The 17,951-nt window shown below is 40.3% G+C and overlaps 1 protein-coding gene and 1 long non-coding RNA gene across 2 annotated transcripts in view; one reads left to right on the plus strand and one right to left on the minus strand.

The window, feature by feature from the left end:
* Nucleotides 1–11,474, plus strand: part of LOC131959385 (heparan sulfate glucosamine 3-O-sulfotransferase 3A1-like) — a 39,167-nt gene extending 27,693 nt beyond the window's left edge. The window contains exon 2 of the mRNA XM_059324577.1: nt 8,511–11,474. Within this exon, the coding sequence (XP_059180560.1) occupies nt 8,511–9,132 (622 nt within the window). The 3' untranslated portion in view covers nt 9,133–11,474. The remainder of the gene's footprint in view (nt 1–8,510) is intronic.
* LOC131959387 (uncharacterized) overlaps nt 1–17,951 on the minus strand; it is a 68,774-nt gene that overhangs the window by 38,087 nt on the left and 12,736 nt on the right. The gene's annotated exons all lie outside the window — the stretch shown is intronic.

Here is a 17,951-nt window from a genome sequence, read left to right on the forward strand (position 1 = left end):
TCCCATTTTGTTTTCCAGGAATAGACTCTCTTATCTAGTAATTGTATGTCTACCAAAATTGCTTCCTACCCCCTACAGTTCCCATGTACCACTCTGATTTCACTCTTTATTCCAAGAGTCCACCTTGGATGATTTCTACTTAACTCAAAGTGTAAATTGTTTGAGAATTTCCTTTTGCTTGATTAATAAAAATAACTAGGTTCTGTATTCTGCTTTTTGTTGCTTCAATATATAATTACTTGTGACTTGGGAGTAAATTGTGAAAATAAAGCCTAAAATAACGGTGCAAAAGATGATTTTCAGATGTTTGGCCGGACTACAAAATAAGGCGACCTTCGGAAAAGGGCATACTCTAACTCACATTATTAACCACTTAGTGTTCAAGGTTCAAGGTTGTTTTTGAGAATTGGTGGTTGTGGGCAGTGGATGTTTAGGGGGAGATAGCAGGTCAACAATAAATACCACATAGAAGTGGTGAACATCATCTGAAAGCTGTGAACCTGAAGATTAATTTGAGATGCAGCTCAAATGAAGAAAACTAGCCTCATTGAATCCACAAGAGTCTCAGCTTTTTAGCGATACCCATTTTATGTAATTCAAAGCCTGTTTAGGGACCTCAGTTTTTTTTTGCCTTAAATAGCACGTTATCAGCATAAATGTCGTCAAGAGGAGACTTGTGTATTTTCATTGAGATAGCATGACATCAGAGGTCACATGACTGCTTTGAAAGTCACCAAAATAGCCTAACTTTGCAGCGTTTTTTCGACAACTTCCTGACATGCTTGGGGTCTATAGATTCATTAGATCTTCTAGTATATATCCAGTATATTCATATGGTGCGCCGTCTGAATGGTAAGTAGTTAAAAAAAAGTATTTTTTTCCCCTCCTTGGTGCCTAATAAAACCTTCCCGTTGACAAACAGACACAAACAAACCAGCAAAAAAGCTTTGGCAAGTTGTGCATATGAAAGTGTACAGTTTGTTGTAAAGCTCAGAATCAATGAGTACAATGAAAAACAGAGTAAAACTGGAGTTTCTACCCGTGTACCAAGGGCAGCTGAGAGCAGTCAGGCTTTCATTACAACAACAGGTGATTTCAATGATTCACACACCTTCAACTAGAATGGTACTCAGAGAGCACAGACCTCCAAGGCCAATGGTGCAATTGGGAAGTCGTTCTTCCTTCTTTGATGTGTTCATGAGCTTTAGGTCATAATGTGGACCAAACAACTTGGACACTATAAAGAAGATGTGTTGCTTTCTATTGCTGGGAGCTGTTTATGGTATTTGCATGACAACAAAGAGCAGGTGAGCATTAAATATGATCAGGAACTCACTGAATGCAGCACAAATGCCCTATCTTACGAGGTTAAGAAAGAATTAATGTATCCACCCCTTGTGATTCTGATCTAGTACAAAATGTAATATGTTCTTGGCCCCTGCTGTACCGTTCTACCAAGTTTTATGAAAATCAGGACAGTAGTTTCCCTGTAATCCTGCTGACAAAGAGACAAACAAGCAGAGCCGAAAACACAACCTCCTTGGCAGAGGTAACCAGGGAGGAAAATCACAAGATGTAGCTTCTGCTGAGAATGAAATCCTGCACACTGTTTGTCCCTGATTTGATTTTTAAATGTCCAAACAACAACAAAAAACTCAAGATACTAAATTCTGTTATGGAAGCTGTTCAGATTCAGCCGGCAGTAATCCTGTGAAGCCACTGTTGCACGAGTACTTAACTTTCCGTCAGGGGAGGAAGGATTTAGGGCTGTAAAGTGCAGGTGTGCGGGAAAAAGGTGACACAGTGCAGGAGGATCCAGTGGAGGGGAAAAAAAGGTCAGGCTGGCTGATCCAGGAGGACTGAGCCTGTGCGGGTCATAAAACGGACGATTATCCTGTTTGGGACTGTCTGCTGCTGGGAAGCTCACACCTGTAATCCCTGAATTATAAATGGCTGGATTTCTCTCCATCCAGCCTCAGAGGCTGATGATGATGAAGGCCTTGTTGCACTGCCCACTCGATGTGTATCAAGTGAATTTGTCATTAATTAGTGTTTCTAAATAAGAAAGTTGCAAAAGCTGTTACACCCCATTTGGTTTCTTTGGCCTGTGTGGCAGCGATGATGGCGACTGCAGGTTAAGGGCTTCCACACCGGCAGAGCAGTAAAGCTCCAAGCTCAGAGGAGCGGGCTTTCACCTAACCGCACAGCAGCCATTACTCTAAATCACCCCCCCCTTTCCTTCCCCCTCCTTTCTCTCTGACCTCCGCTAGCATCCACTGACCTGGAAAATATCTGGTGAGTCCAAGCCACCGAGAGCGGCGCTGGCCTTTGCTTCGCCTGCAAACAGCAGAAATATTGAGCCAATTACAAGATTATTATCTGCTGGTAGTGGCAGGGGAACACTGTGGGAGTGTAGTTATGCCTGCCAGGGCTCCCTGCTGAAGAGGAAAAATGAATCAAAGGCTTGTGGGGGAGAAGTGGACAGCACTCATGCCCACTTGCCTCTATGTCTTTACAACTCCCGTCAATTGACAGACATTGGCTCGGATCCAAGTCCCGTTTCTAAAAGGGCCCGGGATAACACCAGGAAATGGCCCATTCAGAGTTGATCACTTGTTATTTTTTTTTGCGTCACCCTAATTCATATGTCATGTTGTCATATTATGCATGCACCCGATTTACAGTAAATAAGACCTTATGGTGCATTTTTTTGGGGCGTTTATATAACAGGCAGACATGAGTCACCGCCTGTATATGAGGGCAGAGTTGAGTTAGTTTGCGAGTAAAATTCGTTCAGTAGGGAAACGAAAGCAGCGATGCGTCAGGCCCTTTATTCCAAAGTGGTTACTTTATAGATGAGGCTACAAAGGCCGCATTGAGTGATGTACTGCACGTTACTGTGTACATTGGATTTGGGTTTTTAATGGGGAATAGAGCTGCCTGACTGAGTCCTGGCATCCTCCTGCACTTAGTTAGTTCCATATGAGAGGAATGACGTACAATTACAACATGTGTTATGTTCTGTCATGTACACAAGCTGTTTGTTATGTTCAAAACTTCTTAGTCATCCTACAGATTTTTTTTTTTTCTTGTTTCGCTCCAGTGCCTTAACGCATGCCAAAGCAGTGAATTTGATTTAAAGGCAGGCCAGGGTTCATGTGCCGTGTTTCTTATTTGGGTTTGGGTCTGTGTCTTGTTTCATGAGTGGATCCCGCTGCCTGTGTTTCATGCATCAGTGTGCGTAGGGAGTCGTATTTTAGCAGCACGATGAAGACATCAAAGCGGGATCTGGGACTGCAGTAAATATCAAGCACTTGGACGGTTTGTCATCTGTTACATCACCTACCCTGCCAATAAAGTTTCATTAGAGAGCGCTGCATGCTTCTGCCGCAGAGTGGAAAGAAATACCCCAGTTTAGTTCATTTACTGTAAAAAAAAAAAAAAAAAAAAAAAAGTGTTCCTTGCTTCTTCTCCCAACTTAAACTTACAAAATGATAATTGAAGTTCTTTAATTATTTTACACACTGTCACAAAAAATAAATGTAATATATTATTTGTGTGGCAAAAAGGCCAAAAATGAACTGCTAAAATCTACCTAAGCTCCAAAATTTTGGGACCAGTCCAAAAGCAGCCCTTTCTTAAAACCTACCTGAATGTGACATGCATGAATTTATGTATGAATGATTAGACCTGATCCAAAAGAGTTAGACCACTTCCAAATATATCTTAGGATAATTACACCTAAACCAAAATGTGGTGGACGCAAACACTCTAATTTGCTTCTTTTCTCTGTTTGATACCACTGTAAATTGAATCTAAATGAATTTAGACTTTAACATGGACAAAGTGAACAGTTTGAAGCCGTCACTTTGGGCTCTGAGAACTTGTGAAGGGCTTTTTCCACACATTTTTAACATACTTTATTTCAAATTAAAGGGAATGTCTGCAGCTTTTACACTTCAAAGACAAATTACATGTCTTGGGGGAAACTACTGCATATTTGCAAAGACTTCTATGCCTTAAGTTGGATAAACTGCCTCTAGTTAAACTTCTTTTTGATCTCAACTGCACACCTGTGAGGTTTCATGAATGCATCTTGCACGATTGTGACACTAACGCATGACAAAATGTTTCCACAGGCAGACGGATAGGCAAAACCACCTGGCAAAGTACTCAAGACCCTTTCTGGGGTAGTTGCAGATACTATAGGTGTCTCCAGGTCCACATTTTGCCATGGTGACACACAGACACACAAGGCGAAAACAATACGAGCCTCTCATCTCTACTTAAGGGCAGAGGCTGGAAGCTAGATTAGCTACGACTTATATAACACACACAAAATCCTGAAGAAAAAGAAGGAGAATATGTGGAATTAAAAAGATGATATCTCTCGTTCTGCTCACATTTTTCTCATTGTGAGTCAAACAATGTTCTAGAAGATCAGCAGTAAATTGGTGGCATACTCCTTTAAGCAATTAAATAATTAATCAAGAATTTTAAAAAAATCATTTAAACCATGAATAATTAGTTGAAGGCCTAGCATATATGTTTAAATTTCATATATTTTAAAGACAGTGGTGTTATAAGACTGCGACTAAATTAACTAAAAGAAAACTACTAATTTACATCAACCTGGATAGACGAGTGCTTTACGACTTGTGACCATACTTGGACTTCAAAACATTGCCGTCTTCATGTTGCACGCCAAACCACATACCCCTCTGACCCTGACCCCCCCCGGTGTGAGTGCATTGACCACAGAACAAGCTCGACGCACTCCATCAAATATGGATGCTTCCTTTAGTACGGCTTCATTTCTTTTTCATGAAACAATACTGTTCTTTTTTGCATCATAAAGTTGTGGAACTATGAGGGGATGTTGCAGAAGTCTGGTGGGTCCCATATCAGCATGTTGCCAATATCCTCTCAGGAAGAATACCTGCATGCCAGCGTCTGGGATCGCCCTGTTTATCGATGATTAGTCTCCATTTTTTTATTATTGTCTTGTCCCAAGAGGCATTGGGTTCACATTGAAGCATTATTCAGCCTCGCTCTGGACTCTCGGGGCGACGGGGCAGAGCTAATGTGAGAGGAAAGGAGCCCTGTCCATGTTGCTCTTTACACAGCTGTAGGAGAGGTCGTAGACACTGAGAGGACTCTAGAGGTCAGCTGACGGTCAGCGTTGCAGGCGGATGCCGAGACATCGGTGCACCTGTGTTGCCACTCTTGCTCTTATCGACCGCTTCCTGTGCGTCCCCCTTGTGCTGACCCCGTGATCCGCCTCTCCACAAAGAGAGGATCCGCTCAGCCACGTAGCCTGGATGTGTTTTGACATTGGCCTGAAGGTATTGACTTATGGCTTTTAGATCTGTTTCACTGCATTCGCTGAGCTGCTTTAAAGCCTGGAGCAGCCACAAGGAAGCTGCTGTCATCTCAGTGATCATGACTCTTCAGCAGTTTGGGATTCCTGCTCTGACATTTAGCTTTATTGTCTTATAGATTTTGTAGTGATCATGATTCAGTTCCTCTATTTCTCCAAAAAAATAGTTCAAATGTTTTGCCTTGCATCATGCATCTTTGTGTTGGAGGAGCAATAAAAACAAATTTTGTTGAGTGTTAAATTCATTGTCTTGTATTTGTCCTCGACAGCATTACTTGTTTCAGCAAATGAGAAAAATAACACATTTACGGTCAAATGACAAATACCTTTAGCAGCCATAGGAAATAGATTGGAGGAAAGAAGTGTGAGGAAGTACAAGGCGGTGGTCCAGGTCAACAAAATGCTGGATTTTGACATTTAAAAGCTGACAGCTTTCTTTTTTTTGGTAAAATCAGTCCACGTTGATTTCTTTTAACAGTAGCCATTCTTCCATGTGATTGTGAAGCAAATTTTAAGCAAACTTTTGAAATGTTGCAGATAAGACAGTTGATTTAAGGGCTGTTTCCATCAACTGGTTTGGAACAAATATATGAGGCTATAATATAGTTTTGGCAGAAGTTGGGGCTCAGCATGGCTGCAATCTGCCATAAACGAAGAAAAAGTAGAGGTTGCAAACCGGAAACCACCATGGCCATCTAACTAATCTACAAGATTCTATCACCAAAAAATGGAAAGAAGTCCTCAAGAATTTAGTTAAATTGGTCAGATTTTAATTGTTCTTTCATTTCTGAAGTATTGGTTATGCTTCATGCCGTCATGAAATGAAAACACGTTATAATGCTATCTGGGAAGTCAACGACTGTGGAATCATATGATTGGTCATGGGAGCGTGAACTTTGTTATGCAAGTTGGATAGTTTTATTAAATTCTGACATTCATATTCAGCTTTGCAATACTTCAAAGAGGGCATAAGAAAGGGTGAATGTAAACAATGACAGATGTCAGAAAATGCTTATGTGTCATTCTGGAGGGCAATTAAAATGTGTTTTGTTGTTTACTTTGGAGGACTAGTGAAAGCAGCCGTCACACTCCTCATGACAGCTGGTGTCTTTTAGAAACGCGCTCTGTTTGTGTAAAGCAAAGATCTCAGTGCCCTCTGTCTCATTTCATTCTGTGTATGTTAAACGGAGCATGATTGTTTACCAGCCTCTTTCTGCAAGGCAGAAAAAAACACAAATACGCTGCCCATCACATCAGAAAAAGACACTCTGCGGTAGGAAGAAGCTGCACTTTGATCACACATCCCCGTGCTCGCCACCGTCTGGTCCTGTAAACAACTTCTCAGTCTTCAGACATTTCAGAGGACCTCCCTCCTTTAGGGTCTCAGTAGTTCTGTCACGGGTGGCAAACTGCGCCTACCCTGGGAGCAGCCTGGGCCACTTTGTCAGCGCCAGTCCTCGCTTTAAGCAGCAGCAGCCAAAGCAGATGAATAATTAACGCCTGCATTCTGTACTTTGGTGAATTTTAAAGCTGTATTCTGCAGAGGCTCTAAATGGCAGAGGGAGGGCGCGTTAATCATTCATGGGCTGCTTTTACCCGCTTTGCTTAAGGTCACTGTCCTGAAGGCAGCTGGGCAGAAGGAAAGCAGAGAAAGAGGAGTGGGAGAAGAGGGATGGCGTGGCCAAATGGATTAGCTGGTTTCCCATCCCTTTTGTGAGTTTGTGGCGGAAAAGGCCTCGAGCACAAGTAAAATTTACCAAAATAAATGTCAGAACCTCAGGTTATGTCTAGTTAAACTTTGTTGGTGAAATATTTCAGGAGAAGATTTAGTGCAACAATCTATTACTATAGTGTAAAACCTTTCTATGAAGCCAATGTCTATAATGCATTATAAACATATTTACTTATTGCACTGTATGATTGTAGTTATAATGACCCATACATATGCATAATACCTTTTAACAATAACCATAGGACAATACAAAGTATCACTTCACTTCTTAATTCTTGCTTACTCAATTGAGATTGTTTTCACAATTGTTATTATTATAAAATGACTTTATAATGACTCAAAAAGTTAAGTAATCAAGTAGTTAGCTTATAATTCCTGCTCAGTCACTTGACATTGTTTTTGCAAGAACATGTCTATAATGCATTATAAGCATACTTATTATGCGTTATAATCACTTATGATGCATTATATTGTGATTATAGGGTTAGGATTGGCCTTACCACTAAATCTATTATCACATTATAACTGATTATAATACATTATAATTGATAATGCCTTACAAATCATTATAATGTATTTGAGAGAATTCTAATATATTATGATCATTGCAAAATATAATATTAAACAGTGCTTATAGGGCATTATAAGTATGTTCATAATGAATTAAATACATGGGCTTTATAGAAAGTGTTCCCATAGTTACTGTGTGTATGAAACAGTTTATATCAACTACAAACAGAAATTATGTTTCAAATAAACACGTCTCACTGTCCAGCAGAGAAGAAATTGCAATGTTGAAATACTTTATGTTCTCTCACCATTTGGCTCAAAAAAAAAAAAAAAAAAGACAGGGAGGGTATCAATTATGCTGGCAGGGCCTTTTGGCTCAAATATCAATATTTTATAAGCAGCTCTTCCATGGTCGGGTATACAGATTGACATTCTTCTTTTCATGCCATATGAGGAGGAAGAATACTGGCTCTCAAATGGGCCCAGGGGAGACCCCTTCTTGATTTCATAAGCCCTCAGGCTGCATTAAGGAACACTTGATGCAGCATCTGCATACTATCACCACAAGATGTCTTTAACATCGAGAGCACGGCGCCAAAACTGCAAATCAACATTTGGTCACGCCTCTTGGCAGCTAATTGAGCTCGGAGGAAAAAAAGACACCTGATAGAGATCAAATAAATAAACTGCTGCAAACAAACTGTTTCCAGTGTTATTCTTGATTGATTGGATTCAAAGTTTTTGATGACATAGCCCGACTTTGTCCAGTTGTAGTGTTTATTATAATAAGAGCGGCTGTACAACTGTGACAGTTGCTGCGTGCGGTTCAGTCGGGAGAGCAGGTCAAACAAATATCTCACTTCCTTCTTTCTGTTTTTCTCTTCCCAGGGAGCTGATGCCCAAGACTCTGGAGGGCCAGATCACCATGGAGAAAACCCCCAGCTACTTTGTGACCAGAGAGGCTCCAGCCAGGATATCCGCCATGTCCCGGAGCACCAAGCTGATCGTGGTGGTGAGGGACCCCGTCACCAGGGCCATCTCGGACTACACACAGACTCTGTCCAAGAAGCCCGACATTCCCTCTTTCGAGAGCCTCACCTTCAAAAACAGAACTACAGGGCTCATCGACACCTCGTGGAGCGCCATCCAGATCGGCATCTACGCCAAGCACCTGGACAACTGGCTGCAGTACTTCCCCATGGAGCAGATCCTGTTCGTGAGCGGCGAGCGGCTGATCAGCGACCCGGCCGGAGAGCTGGGCCGCGTGCAGGACTTTCTTGGGCTCAAGAGGATCATCACAGACAAACACTTTTACTTCAACCAGACCAAGGGTTTCCCGTGCCTCAAGAAGGCCGAGGGCAGCAGCAAGCCCCACTGCCTGGGCAAAACCAAAGGGCGGACCCATCCGAACATTGACCCCGAGGTGGTGCAGAGGCTACGGGACTTCTACCGGCCCTTCAACATGAAGTTCTACCAGATGACAGGGCGCTTCTTTGGCTGGGATGACTGAATGTGTTTTTCCCTGAGGACTGTCAGAAACGGAGTATTAGGAGCAATCCGGGGAGGGAAAAGTTAAGAATACAGTCGTAATATTAAGAAGAACAGTCATAATCCAACAAGAAACAAGTCTAACATTACAAGAAGTTATTATTCTAAAATAATTAAGAATATTTTGTGAATAACCCAAAACCTTGTCGTACAAATCACGTTTTGGAAGCAAAATTATTTATAGTATTTATGGAGATCCAGGCAGAACATGTACATCTAATCTATTTATTACATTTTGGTTGTTATAGTTTCAAAAAAATCTAACTTTATTATCATAATATTATGATGTTTTCTCATAAAGTTTAAACTTCATACTTGTAATTACATTTTTTATAACATTGAGAATTTATTCTGGTAAAATCTGGTAAAATATTTATATTATTGAACTTGTTTGTATAAAATTTAACAACATAATTATCATAATTATAAATATTGTATATGTACATAAATATATTATTGGCAAACTGCAACCAGTTGAAGCGTTCCCGCCAACATTTGACCCCAACTGTCATGAACCAAATTTTCTGCCTGCTTGTTTTGGAACTTCACAATTTTAATAAAACTGAACAGAAAATTAATGTGATTTTAATTTTAATTGCCATAACAGCTTCGGTGGTCCTTTTTCTTCCACTATGTTGCCAAGATGGCGACCATTGAGGTCCAACGTTTTACTCACTTTTTTGTCCCTTATCATTACACCATCTGGGTACTCAGAGTAGAGCTTCACTGATATTGGAATTTTGCCACCTATAATGATTTTAAAGGGGAAAGAATTCTCAGATTGATGATATGGGGCTGTTACTTTTTGAGCTGGAATGAAAATAAACCTTTTTCTATGCACCAGTTTTGGACCAATAACATACTCAAAAGACTGCTTCTTAAAGAAATAACTTTATTAAAGAATATCTAACATTATTATATATTATTATAAATTATATCAATGTATTACTTTGTCAGCTAATTCTAGAAATATCTAACTAAAGATAAAAAAAAATAGTTTTAGTCAATTGCAGACCATTTAAATTAAGAATAAGAAAAAAATATATATATATGTTCTGAACAAGTCTTGGGTTATTCTCAACTTACTATACTCATAATATTGTGATTTTATTCCTTAAAATATGACGTGTATTTTCTCAAAATATTATGATTTTATTCTCTTGTATTTTTTCCCAAACCGTGTTCCTGGTGCTCCGCCCTCAGCACTAACCTTAAGCAATATGTGGCTGTTCCAGGAGAGAAAGAGGCCCAGTCTCCTCAGTGGCAGCCCAGATATGCAATATTTCACTGTTACATTTTTCATCATCAGCGCTGCCTCTAATCCACAATCATGGAGATATTTTCTTCCTAAAAACATGTTCAAGGATTTTCGTCATATCTCGCTGCACTATCTGAAGGTTGTTTTTTTTTCAGTTTCGAGTCCTTGGCTGTGACACAGGAATATTGTATGCAGTGCTTCTTTAAGAAGATGTGTGAAATCACATTGTGTCCAGGGGCTTTTGATAAAAAAAGAAAAAAAAAAGAAAAAGCGGAGTGATTTAATGCCATATTTTAAACATACATAGCTGCTTTCAAATTTTAACAATTTTTCTAGCAAAAAGGAATATGAAAAGATAAAAATATATGTATTTTTGAAATGTATTTATTCAAGAAGTACACAAGCAGTATGTATGTATTTTGAATAACTCCTCAGTTATTATTATGCTCCCCATGCCGTTACTTTGTTTTATACTAAAAACATCTTATGCTCATTTTAATTTCAGGTCATATGTTCTAATTTATATAAAAGTGTGGGAACGCTGGTGTCCACGTAGCGTTCAGAGCCAGAGCTGAGAGTTTGTTATTTCTCCACCTTCAGTTAATGAAGTTACAGGCAAAGATAGCACTCACTGTTATTAAAGCAACAGCGACTCTGGTGGAGGAACAGACCTCCTTCCCAAACTGTGACTCAAATTTCCTCAACATGCCTCCTTGTGAATTGAATACACTTGATGTCACTGGCCTTCCTTGCCTCGAGGCGGTGTGTGTGTGGAAGTCTTTTTAAACCCAGGGAGCATGAGAACAATGGCTGAGTTGTGTTCCTAATTTCTGTCTACTTGTATTGTGAGCCACTTTCTGAAAGCAGATGTGCCTCAAAAGACACAAACTCTTGGTTTCTTTGGTGTGAGCATCAGAAAAGAACCTAATATAGGTTTTCTGGAGGGATTATAATCTAATTGTGCTGTTCTGACTGTTGTTTTCTTAAAGGTGTTGGGATTTTTAAGGCACACCTTGAATAAAAGATGTTATATGTAAATATGTTATTCACACTGGCCTTTCTATATATATATATTTTTTTTACGTTTTTCTTGGCACCTCAAAAATGCATGCACGCAAAATGATCCCATATCCATTATATTAAGAAAGGAACATTAAATTCATTATAGTGCTGCTCACGCATCTAACAAGCTCAGCTTCCTGCAGAATCATGAGAGAACTCCCCTCGCTCCTTCTCTATCTCCACTGTTACACCTTCACATATTGTCTCTGCTTATCTCTGTCCAGCCTCCAGGGCACAGAGTCAAAAAAGGCATTGAGGATTTTTTTTAAAAGGTGCTTGCAATCTGGAGTCTTATTTCAGGTCTTCTGGCAGCTCAAAGACTCAAAGATATTTGGGGGGGAAAAGTTTGAGTGGCACTCTACAGCGGCTGACAAGGTCAAACAGCCAAACACATTTCTATCGGGAGAAATAGTGCCGCAGCTTCAGAAAAGATGCCAATGCAGAACCACACATGGAAATACAACAACAGAAATGTGTTGCAAATAAAAAATAAACAAGCTGCAGAAACCTAAAACAAACACAATAACAGCGAAAGTATTTTATACAGCAGCTGACAAGCACAAATGAAGTTTGATTCTACTTTTACAGCTGTGTCGTAAACTTAGCCACAATATGTAAAATACTGCTTCAGTAACATAAAAAAAGCTGACAACAGTTTATAATGCATCTTATGGACACAAATCAGGAAATCAGTCAACAGAACCTTCTGATGTGCAAGAGATTCATCCAATCGTCCAACAGCAATTCAGGCATTGGTACCTGCTTCTAAATGAATGTCATATGGCAACCAATTTGGAAAAATCTATCCCAAATCTTTAATTAGTCAGGGGTGCGTTTGGGGTAAAAATCATGCTTAACCTGCCTTATTTTAAGGACGATTTTGGATTATTGGAGTGCCATGCAATCACTTGAAATCCAAACAATCATAGTCATATCAGCAGGAAATCGCTTGCAATGTAATCTTCTCTTGCTGTATTCACCCATTAAAGATGGGCATGGTGGATAGTGGGGACAAGTGAAAGGCAGATACTTTTATTGATTTCCGAAAAGATCATGAAAGACGTTAAAAGAAGTAAAATGAGAAGAACAGAACAGAAAATACAGAACAGAACAGAAAATACTGCGATGGAACCACACAAGCAAAATATTGCATTTGTGTACTTACCACTTCATATCAGGTACAGAATACAACTTGATCTTTCCTGTCCACCACTAATGGCTGCATGAATCTATAAGATTTTTATCACAAAGGTAAAATTTTATGTATGAGGTGGTGCCTTTTGAAATTCATTCAGACAGTAATGATGCAGGTCACTCTGTCAAAAACACAGAGCAGACGCTACATAGAGCTCTATAGATAAAAAAAAAACCTTTTTCTATAGTATATAGAACTGAAGTGGTTGAAGTGTTGATACTCTCTTTGTTGATGATTAATCTGACATTTGAGCACTGCTGCTAATTGACAGACACTTTTGTACCTCGATCTCCTCCTGCTGATGGTTTTATCGTAAAACTCACAGCCTGAAACTGTAGTCTTAACTTAATGGTGTCTATACATTATGTCAATCACAGCTTATTTCCGAAGGGACAAGCTCTCTTTATGTCTTTCTCTATGAAAGACATCTCCACTCTCAAAACACCTTTTCTCCTCCATCTCCATCTTTCCTATCCTCCTCCAATGCACCTGTATGTTTTTCTTTCCTAACAGAATCTCTCAGCCCTCTCCCTCCCGCAGCCTGCTGACTGATTTGAGAAATTACTCTGACAGGCACTTAGTAGATGAACCGTGCTGAGAGGAGGGAAACCTGTTGAAAGTCGACACATTTCTGAGGCTTATTCACGTTGATCGTCGGCGCGTCGAGATGATGTTGTGACTTTAACAGAGTCGTGGGAGCGGAGGCAGAGGGGGAGGCTGATGTCCATTTGTTGACTTGTTCAATTTGCTTGTTATTCCTTCCTGAGTGGGTCAGTGGGGCCTCTTCAGCGACGGTTCCTCACAGTAATAAACAGAGACAGTTTTCATCCTCCCGCTCAATCCTCTGAAGGGCAGCTAAGTATGAAAGAGAAAATGGAACGGCAACATCTGCTGCGGGACGGCGCACAGACCACCACTGTCAGAGAGCATTCAGCTCAATATCAATGGCACGGACCTGGAGAGAACTTGAAGTCTGTCTATTGGAAACCAGCTGACCGCATGTGGTGGGTTTTTTTGAGGGTGGGGCGAGCTGCTGCAGAAAGACAGGCATTTCTGGTAGCCTCGAAAATCTCTTTGATCCGCTGTTTCTTTCTTCTTATATTTCCCCCTTTTAAGCTTATTTTACCCCAGCAATAAGGCATCCCTCTGCCTCACAAACACACATGTATCAACGCAGGAGCACCTGTGTGAAGTCACCTGTGCACAATTAGCTCGTACCCCCCCTTTCACTCTAACTAAGCTACCAAAACCAGCAGTCATCCAGACCCCCTTCTCCATACACGCAACTCTGAGCCTGTTTTTGCACACGCAGACATTACGGGAGCGTGGCAAAAGATGGGTGGGCTGTACAATAACAACCGCCAGCACTTTGTAAAAACACAGTATGTGTGTGTGTGCTTGCACGTGAAGTGCCATGAGCATCATAGGGGCCATGTAAAATGATGAAGTGAGGGGATCAGAGAGGCTGCTTTGAAGAAGAAGACGAAGAAGAAAGCAGTGAGAGTGTTTGTGCACACTCAGACTCATTTGTGCATCTTTCCTTCAGTGGGCACATTCATATACATACATGGCTTCACACTGTGTCGTATACATATATGAAAGCGCTCGCACACACGAACTCAGTTGCCACCCACTTGTGCCCCGCGGAGGGACATGGAGGGGATCAGACCTCTGTTTTCTCTGGATCCCAGAAGAGAAGCCCTTAATCCCTGGCCAAGTCTGAGCAAATATCTCCAGCAGGCACGCTCCACACACAGCCTTAATCAAAACAGCCAAGGGGGTGACCGAGTCGCACTTTCAATTTCAAGTTTGCTTTATCTATTAAGGACTCTGTATCTCAAAGATCTTGAAACTTCAAAGCAGAAATTTGAGTGTTATCTGGTGCACTGTGGCCAGATGTAACCAAGAAACCTGTGTTTAATGCTCCAGGTCAGTAAACATATGCGTTTACATTAAAACTACAGCAAAACACTTTGATTGGTTATACGGATTCAAATGGGGAAAGAAAGACTTATTTTCTGCAGCAGAGTTTTTAGATTTTATTTTGGAAGCACGCTGTTGATTTCCCTCGTTGTGACAGAACAGACAGATTGTGGCGTGCAAAAAATTGTACATACAGAAAGAAATGTTTAGCTATGCTGCAGCAAAATTGTTGGTTTTAAGTTCTCATGAAAATGACCAATTGTTTGTTCGTGATGAAAAGGCATTTTACCAATGGTTTTGCATGCTAGTAATAAAGCAAGGGACCACTCTTTGAACTGTCACTTCTGTGCCCAGAGTACAGCAGACAACTCACAAAATTAGCAATTAAGATTGTCTGGGAGCAGGACTCTTTCCAGACATGTGTGTTTTGACTTCTGAGTTTTCACGCATCTCTCCTCAAGAGCAAGTCAAGAGAAAGCTTTTCAAAAGGGTGATAATTGATCGTGACACATGATTAAAGATGTGTTCATGTTAAGCTCAAATTTTCCTTCTCCTGGATGAAAAGCAGGGTGACAGAACTCTAAACAAGATCGTCTGAGGGGGAGAGCCCGAACGTCCTCAAGGGAGGAGAAGTTTGCCCTGTTAGTGGAAGGCTCCGTCAGCCTCGCCACTCAGGACTGGAACCTTTTAGTCACACAATCATGAATAGATGCACAGGCTGGAGCAGAACACAGAAGTCACAATTTGGATTATACTTTGGTTTTAGAAGTCACGGTGCGGTGCAGCGGGGAAAAAACAAATGAATGAGGATACATTTCTTTCATTTGAACAGATAGCTGGGCAGAGGTCAAAAACAAAATCCTCCTGCTGGGGACTGAGGTAGCATTTTGCACACTTGCAACACTTAAGTATTTTCATTATAAAAGTAAGGAACATTTTAAACATGTCTGCATTACACTAGTGTGACTGTCTGCCCGGCCTTGATTTCTTTCATCTGTGTCTAATCACCTTGCTTCCATTGTGTAATCTCTGTCTTTCCTCATGTGTTGGCAGTTCATCTTTAAAGTCTTTGCAAGCATTTCAGCCCTTAGCTTCATGTGTATCCGTCGTGTTTTACTTGTGTATATTCAACTATTCTTCTGTATGTTTGCACTTGGATTTTGCCATGTGGTTTTGGATACTTCTGCCTGTTTTCATTGATTGGAAACACAATTTTTAACTATATATATAACTTGCAATTGAGTCCTTCCTTTCCTGCTGCCACCAGTGTATTTCCATGGCTGAAATAGAGGTAAACAGCTAGCCTATATATGTACAAAGTTGAATTTCTTATTAAAAACTCCTACCAGCAGTCATAAAACATACTGCTAAACATGATGCATCTTGTTAGTTTAGTTAATCTGCACATAAAAAGAAATGTAGAAGCAAATGTTTGTGGTTTCATGGAGAGTTGTGTGCTGTAACTATTTCTGAGCAAACAATAGCCAGATGCAGTCTTGTTGGCTTGTTGAGTCTGCCGGGCAACCAGTGGAAACTCAGTATAGAAGCATTTGAGCAGCTTGAAAAGTAATAGCAAGAAACTTTATAATAAAAATAATAATAACTTTATTTATATAGCACCTTTTAAAAACAGCAGTTTACAAAGTGCTTTGACAGAGAGCAGTTAATCACAATGAGAATGATGCCATAAGGCTAAAAACAATTCTTACATTAAAAGAAAAACAATAAGAGACAGAGGAAGAATAATCACAAGACACTCTTAGATACACAGAAAATAAAAGGTGAAAGGAGTAAAAAAGTAAAAAGTGAAGAAGTAAAAAGGAGTGGTGAGATAGACAGCATTACATAAAAGCAAGTCTATAAAAGTGGGTTTTAAGAAGTCGGGCGCTCTGGTGGAGGTTTTCAGTTTTGACTTTGGAACGGTCAGAAGGGTGCCACACGAAGATCTAAGGACGCACGTAAACTCGTATGGAGCTAATAATTATTTAAAATAACTAGGAGCCAGACCTAAAACAGCTTTAAAGTGATCAGTAAAATCTTAAAATCAATCCTAAAATGAACAGGGAGCCAGTACAAAGAAGCTAAAATCGGGGTGATGTGATGTCATCTGTTAAAACCTGTAAAAGCCAAGCTGCTGCATTCTGAACCAGTGTGTGTAATGTGAGTAAAAGTATAAGTTATTGGTGATAGGATTAGGTCAGATCAAGCAGAGTGATAAATGCAGCAATGCTTCCAGAAAGCCAGACACGAAAGTAGGTCCTGAACTGCTAAAGTGACTGAAGAACTGGAAACTTTATGTTTGAGGTGGACACATGCACACTCTTAGAGAAAGGCTGTACCTTTTCACTTGCTTTTAGTTTTACTGTTGTCACATTAACTGCTTTCCTGAGTTTTTTTTCAATAAGCTTTTCTCCGTACTGTGTACATTAGTATTAAAATATGGCAGCCAGGGTGAGATGCTACAAACAGCTCTGTTTGTTATGTTGAGATAGTAGAAAGCAGGAGTACAACCAGAGACATGTCGGAGCAGAGTTGGATAAAGAGTACTAGTTGTTTTAGAGGGAAATTAGCCTGTGTGGTGAAACAAATAGCTTTAAATAAATCATCACACACTTATTCCCATTCACTGCACAGTCTCTGTTTGCCTTATGAATAAATGAGAGCTCGCCCCTGTTTACCTCCCACTCATTACAGACATTGGTCCGTCATGCTCAGAGGTCCTCGAACACACAGTGCTGAAAAACTCATCAATGTCTTTGCACTTTGAACCCTTTTGCACAAAGATATAAAGGCAAACAATTAACAAACAGCAAGTGGTTCCAGTATAATCATCTGTCGACCCAAATCCATGCATACAACCTGTTTTTTTCCCCCGTGGTATTATTTGCAGAGAAACAACACAAGAATCCAAACACAGCGCGAGTACACACCGAGGCAAAAAGCAGCTTGTTAATAATTGACGCTGTCAGAGTGCCACGGTGCTGAGCGAAGGGACAGCATGCAAACACCACAGAAGAAAAAAGTCAAGGCTCCGACAAGTAATTATTTATCACCCAAGGCTGTGGAGGCAAAGTGTTACTGGAGGGAGCCAACGTGATGAACTCGCCTAAAGGAAAGTCTTTATGGAGGTGTTACAGACGGATTCAGTATTAGCTGTCAGACTGTTTTGGTGGAACAGGTCACATCGCTCTGATATAAAGACGATGAGGAATCTGAGATGTTGCAGCGAATTCGTCCCTTGGTCAACAGAATTTAGCTGCTTTTAACCCTGTTTTAAAAGCTTAAATGTTAATATTAACCACCCTATTACATATAACACTGTGTGTTTGTCTAGCGTCACTCC

The sequence above is a fragment of the Centropristis striata genome, chromosome 21, assembly GCF_030273125.1.
Source record: "Centropristis striata isolate RG_2023a ecotype Rhode Island chromosome 21, C.striata_1.0, whole genome shotgun sequence".
NCBI lineage: Eukaryota > Metazoa > Chordata > Actinopteri > Perciformes > Serranidae > Centropristis > Centropristis striata.